The sequence below is a fragment of the Dreissena polymorpha genome, chromosome 12 (assembly GCF_020536995.1).
Source record: "Dreissena polymorpha isolate Duluth1 chromosome 12, UMN_Dpol_1.0, whole genome shotgun sequence".
NCBI lineage: Eukaryota > Metazoa > Mollusca > Bivalvia > Myida > Dreissenidae > Dreissena > Dreissena polymorpha.
The window spans coordinates 52,484,867-52,506,930 of record NC_068366.1 but is presented as its reverse complement, the minus strand read 5'-3'; the positions used below and the strand labels follow the sequence as shown (position 1 = coordinate 52,506,930).

Here is a 22,064-nt window from a genome sequence, read left to right as displayed (position 1 = left end):
ATATATTGGCGTCTAATTCATGGGTGCGTTCGGTGAGGTCCTAGCTTAGTCGTGTACGATCTGCATCGTTCGTAGTACAGTCTCAGTAGATTCTTACACATCGTAGTGAAGTCGCGACCCTATTCGCAAGACTTTAACCGAACCCCACGATTCGTTGTAACTCAATCGTACCAGTGTCGTAACTGAATCGTAGACTTCACAAATCTTCTCGATTAAATAAATGTGATAAACGGAAGCGAATCGTGGTCTTGTTTTCGTAGTGGAATAGGGCCATTACACCAGAACGCTTGATTGCAACTAATCCTACAACCGTTTATTATTTACTTAATAACCTATGATTATAAACTAGTAATATCGCAAATCCCTAATTCACAAACTCACCAAGAAGCCAGCTAGTTTGGAATGGTAAATTGTAGCGGTGCACACTGTGGAAGCACTTATGCGAATGCCAAAATAATTACAGCATCATCACACTACTAACATATCGACCCAGCGAGATGATATATAACTTGTAAATTTGACGTTTGTTGAAAAGAAATACTCTGAGTTATGGTTGTTGGTAAAGGTATACACATATAGTCAGAAGTAATTGTTTGCAACTTTTAAAAGAAATAAAGTCGGTTGTGGTTAGCGCACATAACATCGGCAAAGTGTGAGATTGACGACAAATGAAAAGTCGGTTATAACTCAATAATGTTAGTCACAACATACGTAAGATGTCATATAGGTAAAGCTACAAACACATATCAGACATTTCGGTTTTTAATATGATACTCCATTCGATGAATTAAGTCTGCTTGCAACTTCACAAACATCACGCATCAAAAGCATTCTTTCCTAAATGACACACCAGTATAGAGTTTACTCTTTTGAAATCGTGATATCAGCTAAGGTTATCGATGGATTGTTTGATATATGGTACGTAACACGATGACGTCAAACATTTTCCATTCCGCTATCGGATGCTTATCAAAAGTGTATTAAAAACCGAAGAATTGTGTATTTATAAATTTGCAATTTTACTTAACAACATTCCCAGTTTGCTCTGTTAAAAGGTTTATTTGTTTTTAAGGCATGTATAACTTATTGCACAGTTGGTCTCAAAAATGAAGAGTATGTGAGGGCACACTATATACAAAACAATACAGTGAAAGTGTTACTATCTTTATAAGCACACGGCATTTGGTATTATATTCAAAATAATAATCATGATATACAGTTGCGCAGATTGACTAATTAGAGGGTGGGTGCATTGCTGATTTATAACAAATTTTCGTGTAAATCGTGTTTTAATTTCTTCTTTTTTTTATTTTTTATTCTGCACTTTCCTCAATCGGTATTGTTTTCCACATAACAAAAATGTATCGAAACAACATTCAAAGCAGTCTTGTAGCAAAATAACGTGTTTATGGATCCAGCTTGCTACTAATTTTTTTAACATGAACGTGTTTCGCTTTGACGGTGACTTTAAAGGAGTATGTGATTTTGTGTTGTTTTTTTTTACAAAAAGATATTCATCCAAATCTAAGCATTTCTTACAGGTAAGAACTTTCAAAGATTTATGATCGTACAAAAATAAAATACAAGAAAGTCACAAAACGTTCATTGACGTCTAATCTTTGTAATTTAAACAAGAGTGAATGTTATCGATTTCAATCGAGATATCTAAAATAATCAATCGATTTAGATCAAAGAAAGTGTGTGTGTTTGTGCACGACGAGTTTTATATTTAGGAGGCCATACAGTTGCATGTAAGGACCAAAGTAATTTACTAGACTAACGAAAGCCGAGACAATTAAAAGAAATATATAATAGCGATTTCGGGCTATGTATTGTTTCATCAAAGATCTTCAATTTTAAGGTTGTCTTGTTTAATTGGAGTAGGAGAAGGGAACCGGAGAGACCCGAAGTAAAATCTACCGGTATGTTGACCGCGGTTTAAAATCGGGTTGTCGAGATGAGAACCGCATGAACCAACCACTGCGATAACCATACATCATTGCACACATAGTTATCAATTGGTGACTTATCTTTGCATCGAAGCAAAGTCCACGTCACTTAATTTCTAATTCGTCAAACAAAACGCGTTGCAAACATTCTTTCGGTGAAGAGCTTACTCTTCAGATATATGTCGATAAACCCACCGGGTGCGTCTTGATAACTGTTTCTACGCGATAACGTCACAGCACATTGACCGATTATATTGCTAAAACCGCAAACACCCACACACGATGTTAATCTAGATGTGTGTATTTAAAACCGTCTAAATATTAAAAGGGCTGTAATCAGATTGCGAAATCGTACTTTGATGAACTTTGTAAGAATTATATATATTGTTGTGGTCACGCGATTTAAGCAGGTAAAAATGTATCGTGCTTACGATTAACACACATAACATGAAATGTGTGTAACAGGTTATGCCGTTGTGTACAAACATACATATTTCAATATAAACGATGTTTAATGAAACCTTTTGTAAAATCCATAGTATTGCGCGTTGTAATGAAATTTAAGTGTAGTGGATCCAACTGTGTTTAATCTAGTTAAATGAAAAATATTTGAAGAGTACTTCTCATTGCATGACAAATTAACCAATACATTATTGATAGATATGATATGTATTTAGTACTCACATATTCTAAATACAGTATACAAAATAAACAGATCACTGCCGCGCTGTCCTAACAAAATGCCCTTCTAAAATCATTTGTGTTTCAGATAAGTACAATAACAAAGGAAAAAAAGAAACGCACGAAAAATTGACACTACTTGCTTAAACATTAAAAAAATGTAAACCACGATATTGATAATGTAAGTGGTTACTTGTTGAAGCTTCAACCAATGTATAAGAGTGGTCATGTAGGATTAATATGCATTCCCTGCTTTCTAAGTACCCATGCTATATTAAATGCCTTAGATTAAAAAACTTGAATGATCAATAACGCAAATTAGTTAAATGGATAATTTGAACACACGTTTATGTTAAATAACGATGACGTCCTGTAATTGTGCGTATCTTCATGAGAACAAAACTGGTATAAATAGTCCCGGGGCAAATTAGACAGAATACGTGACGTTAAGAATATTGGACACACATATTACCATATATTCCAAATAAAACATTAGTAATCAACGGTAAATATCCAAAGACTCAATAAAAATATAAACTGAACCAAACACATTTAAGTGTTTCCGGCATTACAAAAATAAATGTATTTTTTTCCAAATGCATAGATGACGAATTAGGATTGATCACTCGCACTCGCAGCTTATAGACCCATAGCGTCCAATTCGCGTTGCATCTGGCAAATCGCGCACAGGCCACAACAGCTGATGGCAATGCAGTCGCCGCAAATAGAGCCCTGGAAAAAAATCCGGCATAAAATGTTTATGTTATTAGTTGTATCGCTTGAAACGTGCAACGAAAATGTTATAACAAGTACACAACCAACAAACTCGAACATGTAGCAAACTTAAAGAAAGTTTCAGAAACATATACATTTTAAAAGCGCTTACTCAGGATTTGCAAACACTTCTATGTAGCTTAAATATGAAGAAAGGGCATTTACAATTGTATCTATACATTGGCAGTCTTAAAATCGTTTGCTGTGTCATAGAAATATGTTTGTCCTCCTGAAGTAGAGAACTTCCTGCACACGTTTTTGTTAAATTGTCAAATGTTGCACGAAATGTTTTATTGCTTTCAACTAAAGATTGTTTTGATATAGCTCTTTAAAGCAGAAACTCATAACTAGCAAAACATAATTGAAGATACAGCTCTGAAAGCACACATCGCTCTTTTCTTTATTGACATAGATATTGATTTGCGATCCTTCAAATATTTGCTTTCAACAAATGCATTTGATTAAGTAAAATGGATTGCATGTAGAAATATTGATTCGGATAAAAATCCGGGTGCTTTACGGTCAATAACCTGAACAAATTACAAGCAAACAACATTCGGCTTATTTTCATTAGTCCGTGTTAAGCTAACCGTTTCCGTCCAACGACCATCATCGTCCAGATTTCGAGTATTATTCGACAAACGTCTTATTATATACTCCTACATAACATACAGCACACTTATAAGGTGGGCGGGTTGTACACGTTTTACCGCACGTTTAACAAACCTGTATGCCACCCAACGTCCTGATCCTCGCGCGGAGGGCGAGGAGTCCTCCGGCAACACAGAAGGGCATGCACATGCATTCGCCGGTGCGGCTGGATATGTCGCAGAGAGAACATGGTAGGCAAAAGTAGGTCATCAACACTGCAAACAAATATATATGCATGCTAAGCACTTTATTTGAACTAATTGAACACCGATTTGATCGATCTGCTATATGGTAATGGTGGAAGATTGTTGCTAATTTACAATACCGACATTGGTTTTCATGGCAAACTCTAGGTAATTGACGATAACTGCATGATATCAAACAGCTGACCGAAGAATTGACTTACTTCAAAACAAACACAGTGATTCACGTCGATGTTATTTGGCATCATTTTATAAACGCCAATGTGTAGCATATAATAAAATATGTGTCCAAGAGATATTATTTTATACTGTTCATCTGTTCTTTCGCGGTAGACAACCCTTAAACAAACCTTTAAGGACAACAACTAACAAAAACAACTTTCTTTAAACAACTGAAAAATGTTTTATAGTTAATATGTGGTATGTATGTTTTAACGAACAATTCGGCTATATTGAAACATTGCGTAATTGGTAATCCGGTAAATTATTTGACCACCATTCAGATTATTGTTTGACGAAAAACATATATCTTTACCACCAACAGCATAGCTTGCAGTGACCTCTACAAAGAGGTCAGGTGTTTGTCAAAACCTAGAAATCAAATATAAGCCTAAACTTCTTAGGCGAGAAATGTGAGATTTAGCATTGTATTAAAAGTTTTAAAGATTAAAGACACCTGATCAATTATATTAAAATAAGTAAAACATATAAAGTATCAGTGAAGATTTTTATTATGACTTGAAAATAATTTTATTGAAAACGTTGATACATTGTATTCTTGAAAATATTGAAACACATCCTTCAAGTAAAACAAAAAACTTAAAACAAACAGTGGTTGGATACATTAATGATATATTAGTATCTTATTCAACAAATGAAAGTATTATTGGAAAATAAAAATAAATGTATAGCTTTAAAAAAACAAGTGCATTTTTTTATTTAAAGCGGGTATATACGATCTTGTCAAATATTTATTAATTAATATAAAATGTGTAAACAACTTATTATACATATATTTCAATATAAACTCAAATAAAAGTTAAGAAGAACATGTGTCGAAAAATGCTAAATAAGCCAGATATTTAATTATGAGATCGAAAAAGGCTGTACAGCCGAATTCGCCAGCATGTATATCATGAATATACGATGTGAATCTAAATTTAGTTTAACAATTCATTTGAAATTCCTGCAGCGATATCGATTCATACGACACATGAACACTTACTAAAAAGACGCATGCATCGGTTATTGTAGGAAAGTATGTACGAATTAATTTGTATTTGCTGCATTTTATGAAATTCGTCTTAAATGTATCATTTTTCTTGCATATTGTGTGTTATTATAACATATTTGTATCAATATATTACAATTCAGCACATATAAAACTCGTATAATCTCGCTTTAATCGACACTGTGTCAATTCACAATAGAAAGTCCATGTACCGCATGAAGCCAAGTAACGAATCGGGAACAGGTTGCTGAACTAAATTGGCAATGTGAAGGTGACCCTACTGGGAATTGGAACTCTCTATGTAATCTTTATAATCAATTTAATGTAAACAATCGGATTATGCTGGTCTACTTATATTCTTGCATAACACCGGCATAGCATGGGAGACTGAGTGAATTTTGAGGTACAGAGGAATGTGTTGGGCAATCATTGATTAAAAGACGAAATGTCTCGGAATGTATAACAAATATATACAACACAATATTTTCAATTTCCTTAAGACGTTTTACAGTCAAAGTACGTGAATTTAGTATATTTGATTTCTTTTAATTATTCTTAACTTATAATACAATACATAATGTTCGACCACAACATAGCCAATGTTGATAACGTTACTGTGATGATTTGGTTAATTGTGAAAAATCATTTAAGAACATAATCGAATAATTGTCAAAAAAAATTGAATGTGATTATTTAATTGTATTAATTAACAATATCAATTATAATTAACCTTGGGTATCAATGGTTATGGTAAGTTTTGGACACAATCATGATGCAAACAATATTTTTTTTATTTTCGAACTGCACATGTACCATATTGTTAAGATGTGCAATTGTTTTAATTTATTGGTTATACATACTCGAATCTCGTGCGTAAGTTACCTGTTACACGTAGTTTGTTTGAAACATAGGGTATCCGTTTTTTTTATTAGTGATGTGCAAGAGAAATGTGTTCTTGAGTGCCTGAAAAAAAATGAACTACCATCTTCGACGACAATTTTTATAATTCATTTTTGCATTTTTTTTTAATAGATCGTAACATGAAATGTCCCTAGCTGTTATTTTATTGTGGAATATGAAACAAAACGCGATTATTACTTATGGTACATAACGTAATATTGCGTTCCAATATAAACAAGGGCTGTTTGTAAAACATGCATGCCCCCCATATGGGCTGTCCATTGTAGTGGCAGCCATTGTGTAAATACGATTTTTGTCACTGTGACCTTGACCTTTGACCTAGTGACCTGAAAATCAATAGTGGTCATCTGCGGGTCACGATCAATGTACCTATGAAGTTTCATGTTCCTAGGCAAAAGCGTTCTTGAGTAATCATCCGAAAATTATTTTACTATTTCGGTTCACCGTGACCTTGACCTTTGACCTTGTGACCTCAAAATCAATAGGGATCATCTGCAAGTCATGATCAATCTACCTATGAAGTTTCATGATCCTAGGCGTATGCGTTCTTGAGTTATCATCCGAAAACCATTTTACTATTTCGGGTCACCATGGCCTTGACATTTGACCTAGTGACCTCAAAATCAATAGGGGTCATCTGCGAGTCATGATCAATCTACTCATGAAGTTTCATGATCCTAGGCGTATGCGGTATTGAGTCATCATCCGGAAACCATTTTACTATTTCGGGTCACCGTGACCTTGACCTTTGACCTAGTGACCTCAAAATCAATAGGGGTCATCTGCAAGTCATGATCAATCTACCCATGAAGTTTCATGATCCTAGGCGTATGCGTTCTTGAGTTATCATTCAAAAACCATTTTACTATTTCTGGTCACGGTGACCTTGACCTTTGACCTAGTGACCTCAAAATCAATAGGGGTCATCTGCGAGTCATGATCAATGTACCTATGAAGTTTCATGATCCTAGGCCCAAGCGTTCTTGAGTTATCGTCTGACAACCACCTGGTGGACGGACCGACAGACCGACAGACCGACCGACCGACAGACCGACATGAGCAAAGCAATATACCCCCTCTTCTTCGAAGGGGGGCATAATAACCTAAGGATACTGATTAGAGACATTTTGCCTTGACCTTTTAGCTCTTGCTCACACGAGGAAGCACTCGATAAACCGTACAGATAACAAACCGCAATATCATACACAATTCGTCACACATATCAATATGTAATTAACTAGCATGTATCTTTGTTACCATGACATATTTAAAGGCGCGAAACTAACTTATTTACCAAAATAAAAAAGGATTACTAGCATTAAAAAATGAAAAAAAAATCCAACAAATTAAAAATATTTGTCGTCTTTTTCATACTCCCCACCTCTAAATTTAAGATGTGTTAATTGTTATTCTGTGTAGTCTAACGTCGTTATGTGCACACCAGAAATCGTTTTATAAATAAGTTGTAGACTTTGGTTCAAATGCACATATCATTATAAGCCTAAGTTTCTCGAGAGCAGTGTCTATATGTTTTATCTTAAAGGGATCTTTTCACGTTTTGGTAAATTGACAAAAGAAAAAAAACTGTTTCAGATCCGCAAATCTTCGTTGTAGTTATGATATTTGTGAGGAAACAATAATACTGAACATTTAAATTGCTCTAAAATATCCATTATACGCATCTAATGACCATTTAAAAACCTAAAAATTATAAAGCGTTGCAACGCGAGACGATTGAATAAGTTGGAGAGTTCTGTTGTTGTCATTATATGTTGTGATAGTCCGAGAATTGCTTATATAAAGTATAAAACACATCACTCATTGTATGAGTATGGATGGCCGAGAGGTCTAAGCGACAGACCTTTACTCCAGGAGTCAGTTGTTCGAGCCCAGTTGAGGGTTTCTTTTTTCTGTCTTTCATTTTATCCTTGTTTTTTTACTGGAGCTTTTTAGATCCAATGTTTACTTTTATCAATATAAAGCATTTAATGACAAACTTCAATACATGCCAAAATCTGTGGAAAGGTTCCTTTAAATAAAGGTGCATTTCCTTTCAATTATACTTTCAATACTGCTTTAGTATTAATCAAACTGCAAATGTATATATACAGATAACTATCTATGAGAATATCTTTGTCAATCAATCTATTCTTAAATACAGATCGAACAATAAGCGACCAATACATCTGGGAGCCGTTCCTATCGATTTTTCGGCCATTTTCTGCGACAAGCTGATGTTGCAAGGTTCACATTAGTGTTCAATGAGTTTCGTTTATTTCCTTCAAACAATAACGTTAATAAAACAAAGTCTTACGGCGTGAATAGGGTTTATGTAACTCAGACAGTCGGTATCAAGAAAGATTATATGGAGGATTTTAATTTATAGCATTTTCAAAGCCGTCACGTGACCTTCAAAAGTGCGAGTGGCAGCTTCATTGTGTAGAATTACCGAAAGCCCTGAACGTTCTGTTTTCAGAAAATGACGCAATTTATTATGTACCACTTTCCATGATTAAGATTGAAAACTGTTATATAAGTTATATTAAAAAGTAATAGTATTACGTGTATATGTTAAGACATGGGGGATCTGGGACCCGCCCTGCATAACTTACCGAAATCCAAGTAACAAATGGTTACATCCTTTCAGAAACACGTAACTTATATAAATATGGTCATTATCATGCTTCTAAGTTAATTTTAAAAGTTTATTTGGATATCAAGGAAGATATTTACTGATCATTATGAGATGATAAACGATCAATAGCCGATTTATATATGCAGGCAGAAGTGAGTAATAAAGAACTGCACTTCGCGAGCGTCGATTTAGATTAATCGAAAAATTAATGCGGCGTGATAATCGCTATAATATGAGTGTGAAAATTGTATTTCAAGTATTTGCACTAAAGGGATGTAATTTTCAATAAAGTCAGCTAGTTTTGCAATCTCCACGCAGAGTTGTCGTTCCTTGTTCTCACAAACAATCTGCCACCACAAGAAAATTGTACCATATTTGGTAGGATTAAATTTTTTGTTCAAGTATTGTATTATGAAAAATAGTATCATTTTCTTTTGTATTTTGAAAATAGTGTATAAAATAAGGTTTATGATAAAAAAAATAATCACAACGGTAAATTATTGTACCACGTGGCAAGGCTATCATCACGTGGTTGGTAATGAAGGCAGGGATTTTATCCAGCTATGCTGGTTCCAGTCAAATCTCTGTGCGGAGGTGGCTAGTTTTGTGAAAAGCGTATATTCCAGTGACACCAAAAGGGGTGTAATAAAATCTATTTTCATTATCAAACGGTCTCGGATTGTATTTCCATTTGTGAAAAACACCTATAGCGTCTGCGTTATACTTATGGGTCGATCGTATTAAAACGGTTGTTGAGCGCAGTTGTTGGTAAATGCGCTTCTCACTTCTGCGACCCGGGTTCAATCCCCGTTCCCGGCGCATGTGAGTTTGGCAGGTGGTCACCAAACCGGAAAGGTGGGTTTCCTTTGGGAAATCCGGTTTCCCAAGACATCATAATACCATATTTTTTTAAAATAAATTTCGGTAAAAACTAAATTGGTGGAAATCGCAGATATAATTCAAAATTTATCATTCGAAATTCGTCCCAACTTTCGTGAGTATAATAACCAAATTAGGTAGGTTTGCTGGGACACAATCCGGGTCTTCAAATAATGCGGCCTCACTAAACTTCAAAATACACAAATTTTAAAAATTTGTGAAATATGATTCGCAAGTAGGCTTTTAAATTGAAAAGAAGTTTACGGACAAAACTCCATAATTAATATAGCAATTGAATGCAGCAATAATTCCGCTTGCACGTGGAAACAAGAAACTGCATTGTTGAAGTTTATAAACGTAACGTGTTGCATTATGCAAGATAAAATAACTATTCTTAACTGTGTAAAGTAATGCCAACATTTAAAAATTGCCTCTCTATATGACATTTGCATGCACAATGAAATGGCGATTTAAATTGGCATATTTAAACCAGAATTAAATGACTAGATTCAAATAAAGTATGAAATATGAAGATCACATTTGAACGTGAACTCATCTTCGGTCAAAGTCAAATGATGTGAACAAATCTTCTGAAGCGCAATTGTTTATATCTGCCTCGATGCATGCAAGGTTGTCAGTCTAGTGAAGTACACCCTTTCACTTGAATTTATATATTGGCCGCTGATTCCTGATACACATGGAAATATAGCTGTGCAATTCTTAAGCCAGTATTTGCAGGACAACCACTTTAAACATTAATAGCATGACTTGTTATCAGTGATCAAATCGAAAAATTCACTCACTATTAATTTATCTGGCCACCAACCCTTTTCTCCTACGCAAATACGTACAGAGATGTACTCAGTTATCTTAACTCTAATCATGACTTGAGCCGACCTACAATGTCAATAGATTATCACTCCATGTAGAGTTTGTGCAAAATGTTCATATATTTGCCAACCATCCAAAGTTCACCAGGGCAAATACCGGCGGCCTTTAACCACTTTACGTCCGTTTGTTCAAAATAAAGAAGACGCCACATACTTTATTGGTAACGTACTTGAAACACACTGCATTCAGAAAAACGCAAGTTCTTTAAAATAGAAAAAAATCTTCAAAACAAGGTCGTGATTAATCTTTAAATAACAATCTTCATAGGGAAGAGGACAATTACAATAAGTGAGGCATGATATAGGGGAGATAACCCGGGTTATGGTTAGGTGAGGGTTAGGGTTAGGGGTCGGGTTAGGGTTAAGGTATGGGTTAAGGATAACCCTAACCCAAACCCGATCCCTAACCCTTACCCTAACCCTTACCATAACCCTCTACCCCCCCCCCTCATGCGCATTACAATACCATGCCTCGCTCGTTGTCGTTGTCCGCTTCCTTCTTCAAACTTCTTGTAATTCCTTGAAGGTACAATATCTGTAAAAGAGTTTTCTTGCAAATATCTAAGCAAAACTCATGGACAAAATACTTACATGACCTGCAGTCAGTGCAACACGCCATGAGGCCACTGTCCCAGTCCCGGTGGCCATTAAGGCTACAAACCATCATGTTGCTTTTTCCGCTCATCATAGGTTGCTGGGTAACAACGACCGTTTGGTGTGTAGCCTGCATGTTTGATTGTTGCGAAAATGTTCCAGATGTAAAATGTTAATCCTGAAAAGAACTAATCGGTTAAACTTTTCATAAAAATGTTCAAATTGCATAACCGGGCATATGATGTTAATTACCTTGTTATATAACTATAAATACATTTTGGTGTGCACAAATGAGATAAATGCTCTGTTTTGATTACCATTCAGGAACCGTACTTGAAATATGTAATTGTATTCAAAAAGCACAACAGTCACATAATTTTTCAAAATTGTAGGTCGGGGCGTGCTGCTATTTGAATATATGTCGCCTTAAAACCACTTCATTCTGTCTTGGCGTTTCGTGTGGGTGATTACTATTGCCATTTAAAACAAAGTACAAAACGACTGTCAGTTTGAGAGCTTTTTCTCGTTCGACAAAACAGTACACTTCAATGGAATTTATGCTTGATGACTAATTGTACATTGACGTGAACACGCAATACCAAGCGGCTTTGAGCTAATCAAGTATTACCAAAATGCTTCTATTATGTTTCAAAATGAACCATATTCTGCGCATATTTACCAAATTACAAATAAAAAGCATGCGTTGATAACGGGTTTTTCTGATAAACAATTATATTTCGTATTGTTCGTTCTTTTACACCTTTATTTTGAAACTATATCACATTACATACATCTTTTTGTTGGAGTAAATATAGCCCGTAATATATATTCACACGTACATTTTTCTTCAGCTGTTTTATCTGATATATTTCATTTATGGGCCACAAATCATCTAAAGAAAAACTAATGGTTCGAGATGACAAAAATTGAAACTATTTCTTAACAAAACTGTCATACAAACACACAGTTACGCTTGAAATGTATATCAATACTGATAAGCTCACCGTGTTTTAAATATAACTGTTGCGTGTACAAGAATCAGTTGTAAAGATGAATGTTATTCAACAGCATGATTTACAACCGGCGATATATTTGGACTAGTACACAGTTTACATTGCACATTGAACAAGCACTAGACGAGTCGACGTTTGGATTGTCACCACTGCATTTATAACACTCAACAATCCTGTTAAATTTTTATTATATACCTGTTTAATCATTTGCATAATGCGCCTTCAATATGCATTACACCGTCAAGTCCGCGAAATCAAATGACGCTGAGTTACGTATGATTTACACATCGTGTTTCTCGAGAACAAAGGCCTCAGAGAATACATAGAAAATTATTTTTAAAAAATGCGAAATGTATTAATTTATCAAATATTTGCAGATCTGTAAAATATATACTTTCAACTTCATATACATTCTGAAGGATGCGTTGGAATGGACTTGGGCTTGATCGGAATGATCGCGTTGATTCGGACTGTCCAATACAGAAAAAGGGGACGAGCGCGCGTCCAATATCGGACATATTTATTAATATAACTATCGCAAAGTAAAGCACAAATCATTAAGGCTTTTAAAATAATAAGACAGGTTACATCAGCTTGAATTATATAAAAAGTAAATTTATAGCACTGAAGTTGCATGTACTATACGTAGTAAATAATATTACATCTTACACCCTTATTCTTCTGTTTTTTGCGTATATTAATGTTCGAAGTCCATTATTAAGGTAAACAAATTTACGGGCCGAAAAAAATGAAAGTACCCGCTCAACTCTTGTCATTTGTAACCTTCTTAAAATATCACAACGAAAATGTCTCCTGCGTGGTGCCATTATGGCGTTTGGTCGATTGGCTATTATATCAGATGTATTATGTTTCTTTTGCAAAAAAGCTAAATATAAGTCTATGACATGTCATCTGTTTATTATAAAATGCACGTGCTTAATTGTGCGATCCAATATAACAAATAAGAAACGATTGCGGATCTCGTATTATGGCGACCCGGGAAATCAACAGGTCTCCTGTATGACGGTTCGGTCAATAAAATGCAAAGAGGCCTTCATTGGTCTCCACAATTACATGTCATGTAACATGTCACTTTATATGTAGTTTTAACAGTCCGGATTAAGCACTAGGCTAACAAGGCTGCAGCCTTGGGACCCCGATTAAAGGGGTCCGCAGGCCAGTTTCCCGATGTATGATCTTTCTTTATTACGCCATTTAACGAGTCTGTCGGGAGTTCAGTAGAAATCGTCTCCGTGATTTACTATGCCCACAATTTTCTTTCTGTGTTATATCTATTCAAAAACATTAGTTTCTCTGTTTATTATACGACTTGCCCGTATGGTCATGACAACATCTGGACCTTTAGTTCGCTTTGATTTACTATGCTATCTGGATACACCACTATGTGTGTGTGGGGGGGGGAGGGGTGTCTCTAAAGATATGTAGCATCCATCCAATCCCTATGTTGTTAACACCGTGTTACGGTTTTGAAGCTCAATTTAACCTATGTTTATAAATTGCACAAATTTGTTCACGCATCATTCCTCAATAAGCCTACTGACAGGTTACCAGACTAACCTATAGGATATTTCAGTGACTTACTGACACGAGCCACAAGGATATCTCATAATTCCAATTAATAACTGTCAATGTGAGAGGTCGTTTTCAACATTATCACGCATAATAAACTATCTGAGGGACAACATGAGTCAGGAAGGTTTGACAACGTTGGGGCTACTGTCTATGGAATGTCAATTCCTCCGAGAACTAGGCATCACACAGCTGATCGATGACTTTGGCCACCTGAAGTGCCGTAGAAGATACTTATAGGCTGGAATCTGTTACATGTAACATGTGTGTAAGTTCAGATAATAAAATAGTTATACATTGTTTAACTTGTTTTGCTATATATATAATGTAACCGTCAACGGTGTACAAATGCAAGTTTTCTAATATTTAGTTGTAGTGGTTGAAGAAAAAATTATGATTTTCAATATACAGAAGGGGACCAGAGGGAAGGGGCTCAAAACAGCTTAATCTGGCCCTGAGTGTTAATGTATGCATCGGTTGTAATTCATAAGTTCACCATTTCTTCTTTTTTCGCGTATGAAATACAACGTACCCAGTAGATGATCCATATTCAAGCTTAAGATACAATTTATCACTCTTGTAGTTTTGTTTGAAGGTACCCACTTCGTTTTATCCGAAGAACTCGGTCGAGGTTCGATGACACTTTCGATAACGCAATAAATAGATAAGAAAATGTAGTTCATCGTCAATAATAACGTGCGAATCGACACATTCCTTGTTCAATACACTTATTAACACAGGATTAAAAAAGTGAATATATTTTCTATATAAATTCCAACAATTTAGCGAGTGGTTATTTAATGTGTCAGTTTTGTTTCGCCTTTAAATTATGTTTTTAAAAATAAAACAGTCAATTAAGACATTAAAGTATGCAGTGTATTTCATTCATGAAAATAAAGTGTTTTAATTTGCAGAAGTGTATAAGCATGGTTTTTAAGAGTAAAGTGTTGGGCAAAAGCTTTATAAATGCTCAATCAGACAATGATATATGTTTAACATTATAATGTTGTAATAGAGAGTACGATACTTCGTTGTCATTGACATTACCAAATAAGTTGATTTGCTTCATTTTATATTTTCCAAAGTAAACGTGAACACACATTACACATGAAAGATCGACTTATTATTATTATCATTATTATTATTTTTATTATTATTATTATTATTATTATTATTATTATAATTATTATTATTATTATTATTATTTTTATTATTATTATCATTATTATTACTATTATTATTATTATTATTATTATTATTATTATTATTATTATTATTATTATTATTATTTATTAATTATATTTTTTATTATTATTCGGTCTCGAATAATGTGCTCTCTGCTTTTAACTGCATAAAGAGCTATATACGGATGCACAACTGTATTATATAACTGATTGTGTTTTTAAGTATTCCAACAAGAAATCTGCTCAAAGGGTATTTTAATCTAGTAAACAAACTATAATAATTACTATATGATCTGTTCGGCCCTCATATTCATGAAGCAATTTGGAATTGTATTTACCACACTTAAGTAATATAAAGCTTAAACTGTCATTTATCCATTTAGCTATACATAAATGTTGGTAACAAGAGTTCACTACTTTTAAACCGAAAGAGAATATCAGACCACTGCCCTATCGTTGTGTATAATTTCAGGAGACTTATAATGAAAGAACGTCGAGGCTGACCTTGAAGATTCTTAGTAATTTCAACAAAGGTATTTTTGTGCGACAAAATGTGTTTAGCCATCCAATTTGAACAGCTCTGGGCTTGATTAGACATATTGAAAGATATTTATTATTTTTTATATAATAAATTTGGTGCATGTGATAAATGCGTTGTTATTGTATATTGTTTTATATGAATAGAAAGCTAATTTCGTGCACCTCCTGTTGCATAATTGCTAAGTAATGCATAACGTATCTCGATATACAAAAGAACTGAAAACAAAACTTAATTGCCATGATATTTGCTCAACTGTAATACATTTTATAACATATCAACGCACATAGCATGTACTTGAATATTACTTTCATACGATATACTTTATCAAATGTCAAGTTTTTTATCGTCCCCTTATTCATCTACACTAACATCTTATGACCTGATCGAGGATTTAGCCACCAGGTTATCAATATAAAGATCCTTGCAAGTAGATAATTGTCACAAATATCGCCCACTTTGCGATTATCCATGCCTTATTCAGAAATTTCAAAGCTACGAATGATAAACTTTATCATTAATGACAGTTTATTAAAGGACTCATTGATCAGTTATTTAATAAACCTATTTAGAATTTGGCGCTTTTAAATGATTTTCTATTAATATATTAATTAATAAAAAATATTTTGTTATTTCAAAATTTGGTTTTACGATTTGTATACACTAGCCTATCTGATCAAAACTGTGGTTTTAAATTTACAATTATTTATAATAGTTATAAATGATTTATAATGGAATACTCGCTTTTTCTTTAGTGAAGAAATAAACTTGTATTGCTTTGTATCATGTTACAAAAAAGTGAATGAACACGCATCCGGTTATAAATGATGTATCACAAGCAGTAAACACTTTCAGTGCTATTTTGAAAATTCTTAAGTGTAAAGAGCGTTTAAACGTATCCAACTCAAATGTGCTAGGTGTTTGGTTACAATTGCACTTTTAATATGGTTAATACAGGAAGTTTTAATCACCACTGCCTATATGTTAAAAACGGCGAAAATGTAAATGTGCATGTCAACGAAAACAAGACTTTAAGTTATAACCATCATTTTGTGACTACTCAGTGATTAAACATCAATCTGCATTAAGCTGAATGTATACATTCGCCCCGCCCTATTATAGTTATGCATTCATGTACTTAGTTGCTACAACATAACGCACGTATGTTCTAAAGCATAATACGCTCCGTCAAATTAAAAAGTTGTTTGTGCATAAACACGGCTGGGAACACCAAGCAAATATAGCAGCAAAAACATAACAATACAACAAACATACAACATAGTTATTTAAAACATTTTACGAATCTCTTTTAGTAAGACATCAAAATTGTTTCCTTTTCCGTTCACTTGTTTTACACAAATATATCGTATTATTCACAGTTCATTATAAGTACTTTTTTAATTAGAAGTTCATAAAATGTGTAAAGTTTACATAGATAAATTATATATAATACTTTTTTAATTCAATTTGCACAAATAAAATTCTAATAAAAACACACGCATTGTAATTAACGTCGACATCGTCAAAATTTATTAAACGAATATTTACATATTTTTTTCCATAAATCATTTAATCAACGAAACCAGTAAGTAAATACCAAAAGAATACGTTTCAAGTGACGCATGCTCAGTTTCAAACGTTATTCTTTTATAATATCGGTATGTTATCATGTTTGCATTGTGAATTTAAAAAGCACATTTAATATTACACTTTCAAAACAAAAATCTAAACATAGGAAAAACAAGAAAAAAATAATCTGATCATCCTACCTTCTTCTGTTAGCCTTCTCCGTTCCCTTAACTCTATCTCACTTTGCCAAACGTACAACACATACAAGTTATAAGACCAAATCGATGTCGGTATACGCCTAGACCTTGTCTTATGGGTATTTAGAAATCAGTTAAAGTACGTGTACCGTAACAACGCTATCACATTAAAATTGAACGTGGAATGTTGATCTTTAAGCTTATGGACTCACTTTCGTCAAGCAGGAACTCATAATGCTTAATTAATGAGTAGTGATTTTTTTAAGTAAAATGTACACAAGGCGTTGAAAAATAATCAAACGCAATGTGCTATTTTTTGTGGAGAAAACAATATAATAAATATGAATATATATTGCCTTTAACTATATACATCTGATATTAACCATCGCTTTAAAATATCAGAAATACTTTGTGTCTAGTTATTTATAAAAAAAAGATTACGTTTGAAAGAATATTTTACAGAACTTAATAAAACAGATATACACAATACGACTGAAAATGATGAATATATACACCTGCCGTTTTTAACAAGATACCATCTACATTTACACCTCCTAGTGAAAGAGATATATATCTTGATTTTTACATAGAAGCCATTACAAATGAAATTCTACATAATGATAGGAAAAAACGATTCCGACCAAATATCTCCAAAGACTAACTACAAGCCGTGAAAAATTTAGCACATGATCCTAATGATGTTATTTAAAAAGCCGACAAGTCAAATACTAGTGTAGTAATGAATAAAAATAAATATATTGAAGAAGTTACTCGTCAATTAAACGATGAACATTTCTACAAAAAAAGTGAACAACAACCAACACCATTCAGCAAACGAAAATATCCAAAAATGTTTTGAAGAAATAAATAAAAACAACCCTGGTATAAGTAAACAATTTGACTTATTTCCAACTAATATTCGTAAACCCCAATTCTACATTCTACCAAAGACACACAAGCCATTTGATGCCAGTCTTACACTTGGATATCCTGGTCGGCCCATCGTGTCTGCATGCAGTTCCAACACGGAAACTATTTCTAAATATTTGGACTATGTCTTAAATCCAGCTATGCAGCATTTACCATCGTATGTTAAAGATACAACAGACTTAATTAACAAGATAAGACATTAAATTGAAAAAAGATTGCTACTTTGTAACCTAAGATGTATCTTCTTTATACACTAACATTCCCCATAGTGAGGGAATAGATGCCTGTTCATATTTTTTAAGAAAAGAAACTAATAATAACCATGTAAATGTTGATGATATTAGAAAACTTTTGCAAGTTGTTCTTGAAAATAACTGTTTTGATTTTAATCATGATACTTATTTACAAACTATGGGTACTGCTATGGAAATACCTTTGGCACCGTCTTATGCTTCCCTTTTATGGGTAAATTTGAGGAAGATTTTCTTAGCAATACCTCTATTAAACCATATATTTGTCTTAGATTTTTGGATGACATTTTTATGATATGGAATGGCTCTTTAGAAGATGTAAACACTTTTGTTAATACTTTACATAACTTCCATTCCACCATAAAATTTACCTCTCATATATCTCAACAATGTGTATCTTTCCTTGATGTATCTATATCAAAAAGTGAACTTGACACTGTGGTTACAAATATTTTTTGTAAACCAACTAATATGCATTTATACTTAGATTTTACGTCATCTCACCCAATGTCCTGTAAGCGGAGTATTCCATACAGTCAGGCAAATTGCTACAGACGTATTATTTCTGATGATAATGTATTCAATCAATCCTTATCTAGTTTATTTAAGTATTGTAAAAGTAGAAATTATCCAACAAATGTTTTTGAAAATGGATTTTCTCAAGTGAAAAATATGACACAGGAAAGTGCATTATGTGTTACTCAGAGAAATACTGATTCAGTTATACCATTTACTGTAGGTTTTAACACATCACTTCCTAATATTGCTAAAATATTACACAAATAAAGGAATTTGTTCAGATAATCAAACAAGGAAAGTGTTAAGTCTTTACATTCATTTAAACCTATTTAAACCTATAAAAGACCTAAGAATATACGTAACAGCCTTGTAAGATGTTCAGTGTCTTATAACAGTACTGATATTCATTTATCGGTTCAATTTAGCCGACCAAGATGTACACATTGCAAAAATATAAACATATTCTCAAGTTTCAATAGTAGTGTTACTGGTTTATCGTATGATTTACGCTATGATGTTGATTGTACTTCGCGCAGTGTTATATATCTTATTACATGTAAAAAATGTAATATACAATACGTCGGACATACTAATCAGAATGTTTCCCGCAGAATGAATAGCCATAGATTTGATGTTTGTCTTTTACTATTTTTTTTTTATAAGTTATTACTAATAGACTGTTGTATCATCTTTGTATTATATAGTATGTATTATTATGTACTATATATATTTTTCCGCCAAACGACTTTACCATATTGTATGACGTTGATGTCGCTTTCTTTGTATTTGTTTATATAAATGTACTACTGATGAAGGCTATGGCCGAAACATGTTTAGTACCTAAGACATTTTAATAAACAGTGACGTGTTTGTACGATTTATTTAATTTTATTTTTGTGTCTAGTTATTGAATTATTGCTTTGAAACATGGTATACATACTCTCATATTGATGGTGTATATACCGTGTATTATCAAATTAATTATGGTGATAATTTGATAATAATATGCCGATAATAATATGTCAACGGTTTACACGATAAGGATACTAAAATCTTGTCGACAAAGACGCAAGAGATAAGAGCTGTATCATCGTATGGTTTAGTTGATAACGATTATTATATATATGTCAGTAGTGCTTTTGTTGTTTTTGCTGTTGCTGATGGTAATTTTATGCGGCTTATATTGATGATTTGGAAGAGGATTAAAACGGAATATGTTGAAAGCAAGGATTATCTTCCACTGAGATCCACTTCTATTTGGATCACTAACACACTTTGTAAACATAACAAAGGTGTTCAAGCCAAATTTTGGTTGACAGAACAGTGCATATTTTTTGTTTTGTTAACAGGAAGACTTAATGTAACTGCAAAATAGAAGGTTTTTTTTTGAATTTATTTAAAAAAAATAATGTTTTTCTTTTTTGGCCAAAGTGGATACATGTGTTTTGTCGTTTTATTGTCATTTTAGGGATAATCTTTTATTCTGAATAAAAACAATTTTTCACATAAATCTGACGTTCAGTCACTTTCAGCTTGGTGATGTCATTATCAACGTGAAATATGACGTCATTACATCTTTTCACGGAAGTCCTGGATAAAAATCGGCACATTCATTGGTTTTTCATTAGAGTTTTTTTTGTCCTGTTCACAAAATATTCTTTGTTTAGCTTCCTTATCAGTATAGATGAAGACATGTGGTTTGGTTGTATAATGTCATAATTAGCGATAACAAAGGTTTAAACTTCTTCCCAAGCACACTAAATCTAGTTAAGTGTTCCAACGAAATTATGTGAGTGTTAAATATTTCAGAACATTTTTGTTGGTATTTGATTTTTAACTACGGTGTTAAATTTGTTAAGTGTACATACTAATCAGCTGACATCAAAACAACTTCATAGCAGTAACTTCATTTTTCTCGTGCATTAGTCGAATGAGTCAGATTGTAAGACTAGACATATTGTCTTCTTATTGGTGAATCAATAATTATTGTAGTGATAGACATTTACATCCAATATGTTTTTGATGTTATACAAGGATGTACAATGGGTATTGCAGGATTGCAGGTGCAAAACGTTTTAGGCCAAAATACTTTTGTTGATTCGTGAATTGTTACTCATATGACGGATATAATGCATTTTCAGGACTGATCGTGTGTAATTGGCCGCCCGCTTAACTCTCTGATAAAATAAAATGCGGTATTGAACTGCCAGATGCATACGCATAACAGTCAACATAAATGTATTAACCTGTTGCAACAGAGAAAGAGAACGTGTTTGTGTATGATTTTGACGAACATTAACTACACCCTTCTGGGTGGATTTATTATGATATAAAGCAGCTTCATCAAATGAATGTTATTTCTCAGCTTGACTTTCTCACCAAGATTGTTTGCATCTAACGTGTGTTTGAGAAGTGCAAAGTACTCCTTGTCTACGTAAGCACTACCCATTATTGCCCGTCATTTTCCTAACGCGTCCGTGCGTCTTTGACCGATTTCGGTAAACCGCTTCTCACATTAGCTCTTCCTTGATAACCCATCCATTTCAAATGTATTAGAATCAACACTTTCTTCTGTTATTGAGAATACAAAGCACTTGATATTCGTGACTAGCAAAGGAAAACCGCGCATCGTCATTTGATCGATATAATTACAGACAAAGTTTTCTTCATCTTCAGCAAAGTACGTCGACGTTCCCATTTTTAACTGAAAGACAGTCAATCAGCAAGAGCCATCCGTTCGTTATTTTGTGGTGATGACTTGTTACTGGCATTGTTAATACTTTCATCACCATGTCATGTGTATTATTTACGATTCAATGATTTCAAATATATCGTGTGCACATTATTAATAAAATCTTCTTTCAG

The 22,064-nt window shown here is 33.4% G+C and overlaps 1 protein-coding gene across 1 annotated transcript; it reads right to left on the bottom strand.

Annotated features, from left to right (window-relative positions):
* Positions 1 to 1,150: 1,150 nt before the first annotated feature.
* Positions 1,151 to 17,663, bottom strand: LOC127853166 (cornifelin homolog). Its single transcript, XM_052387423.1, has 4 exons — positions 17,503 to 17,663; positions 11,406 to 11,586; positions 4,131 to 4,270; positions 1,151 to 3,362 (listed from the first exon to the last, which is right to left on the bottom strand). Exons 2-4 carry the CDS (start codon positions 11,542 to 11,544, stop codon positions 3,270 to 3,272), a joined length of 372 nt encoding a protein of 123 aa, XP_052243383.1. The 5' UTR covers positions 11,545 to 11,586; positions 17,503 to 17,663; the 3' UTR covers positions 1,151 to 3,269.
* Positions 17,664 to 22,064: the final 4,401 nt, after the last annotated feature.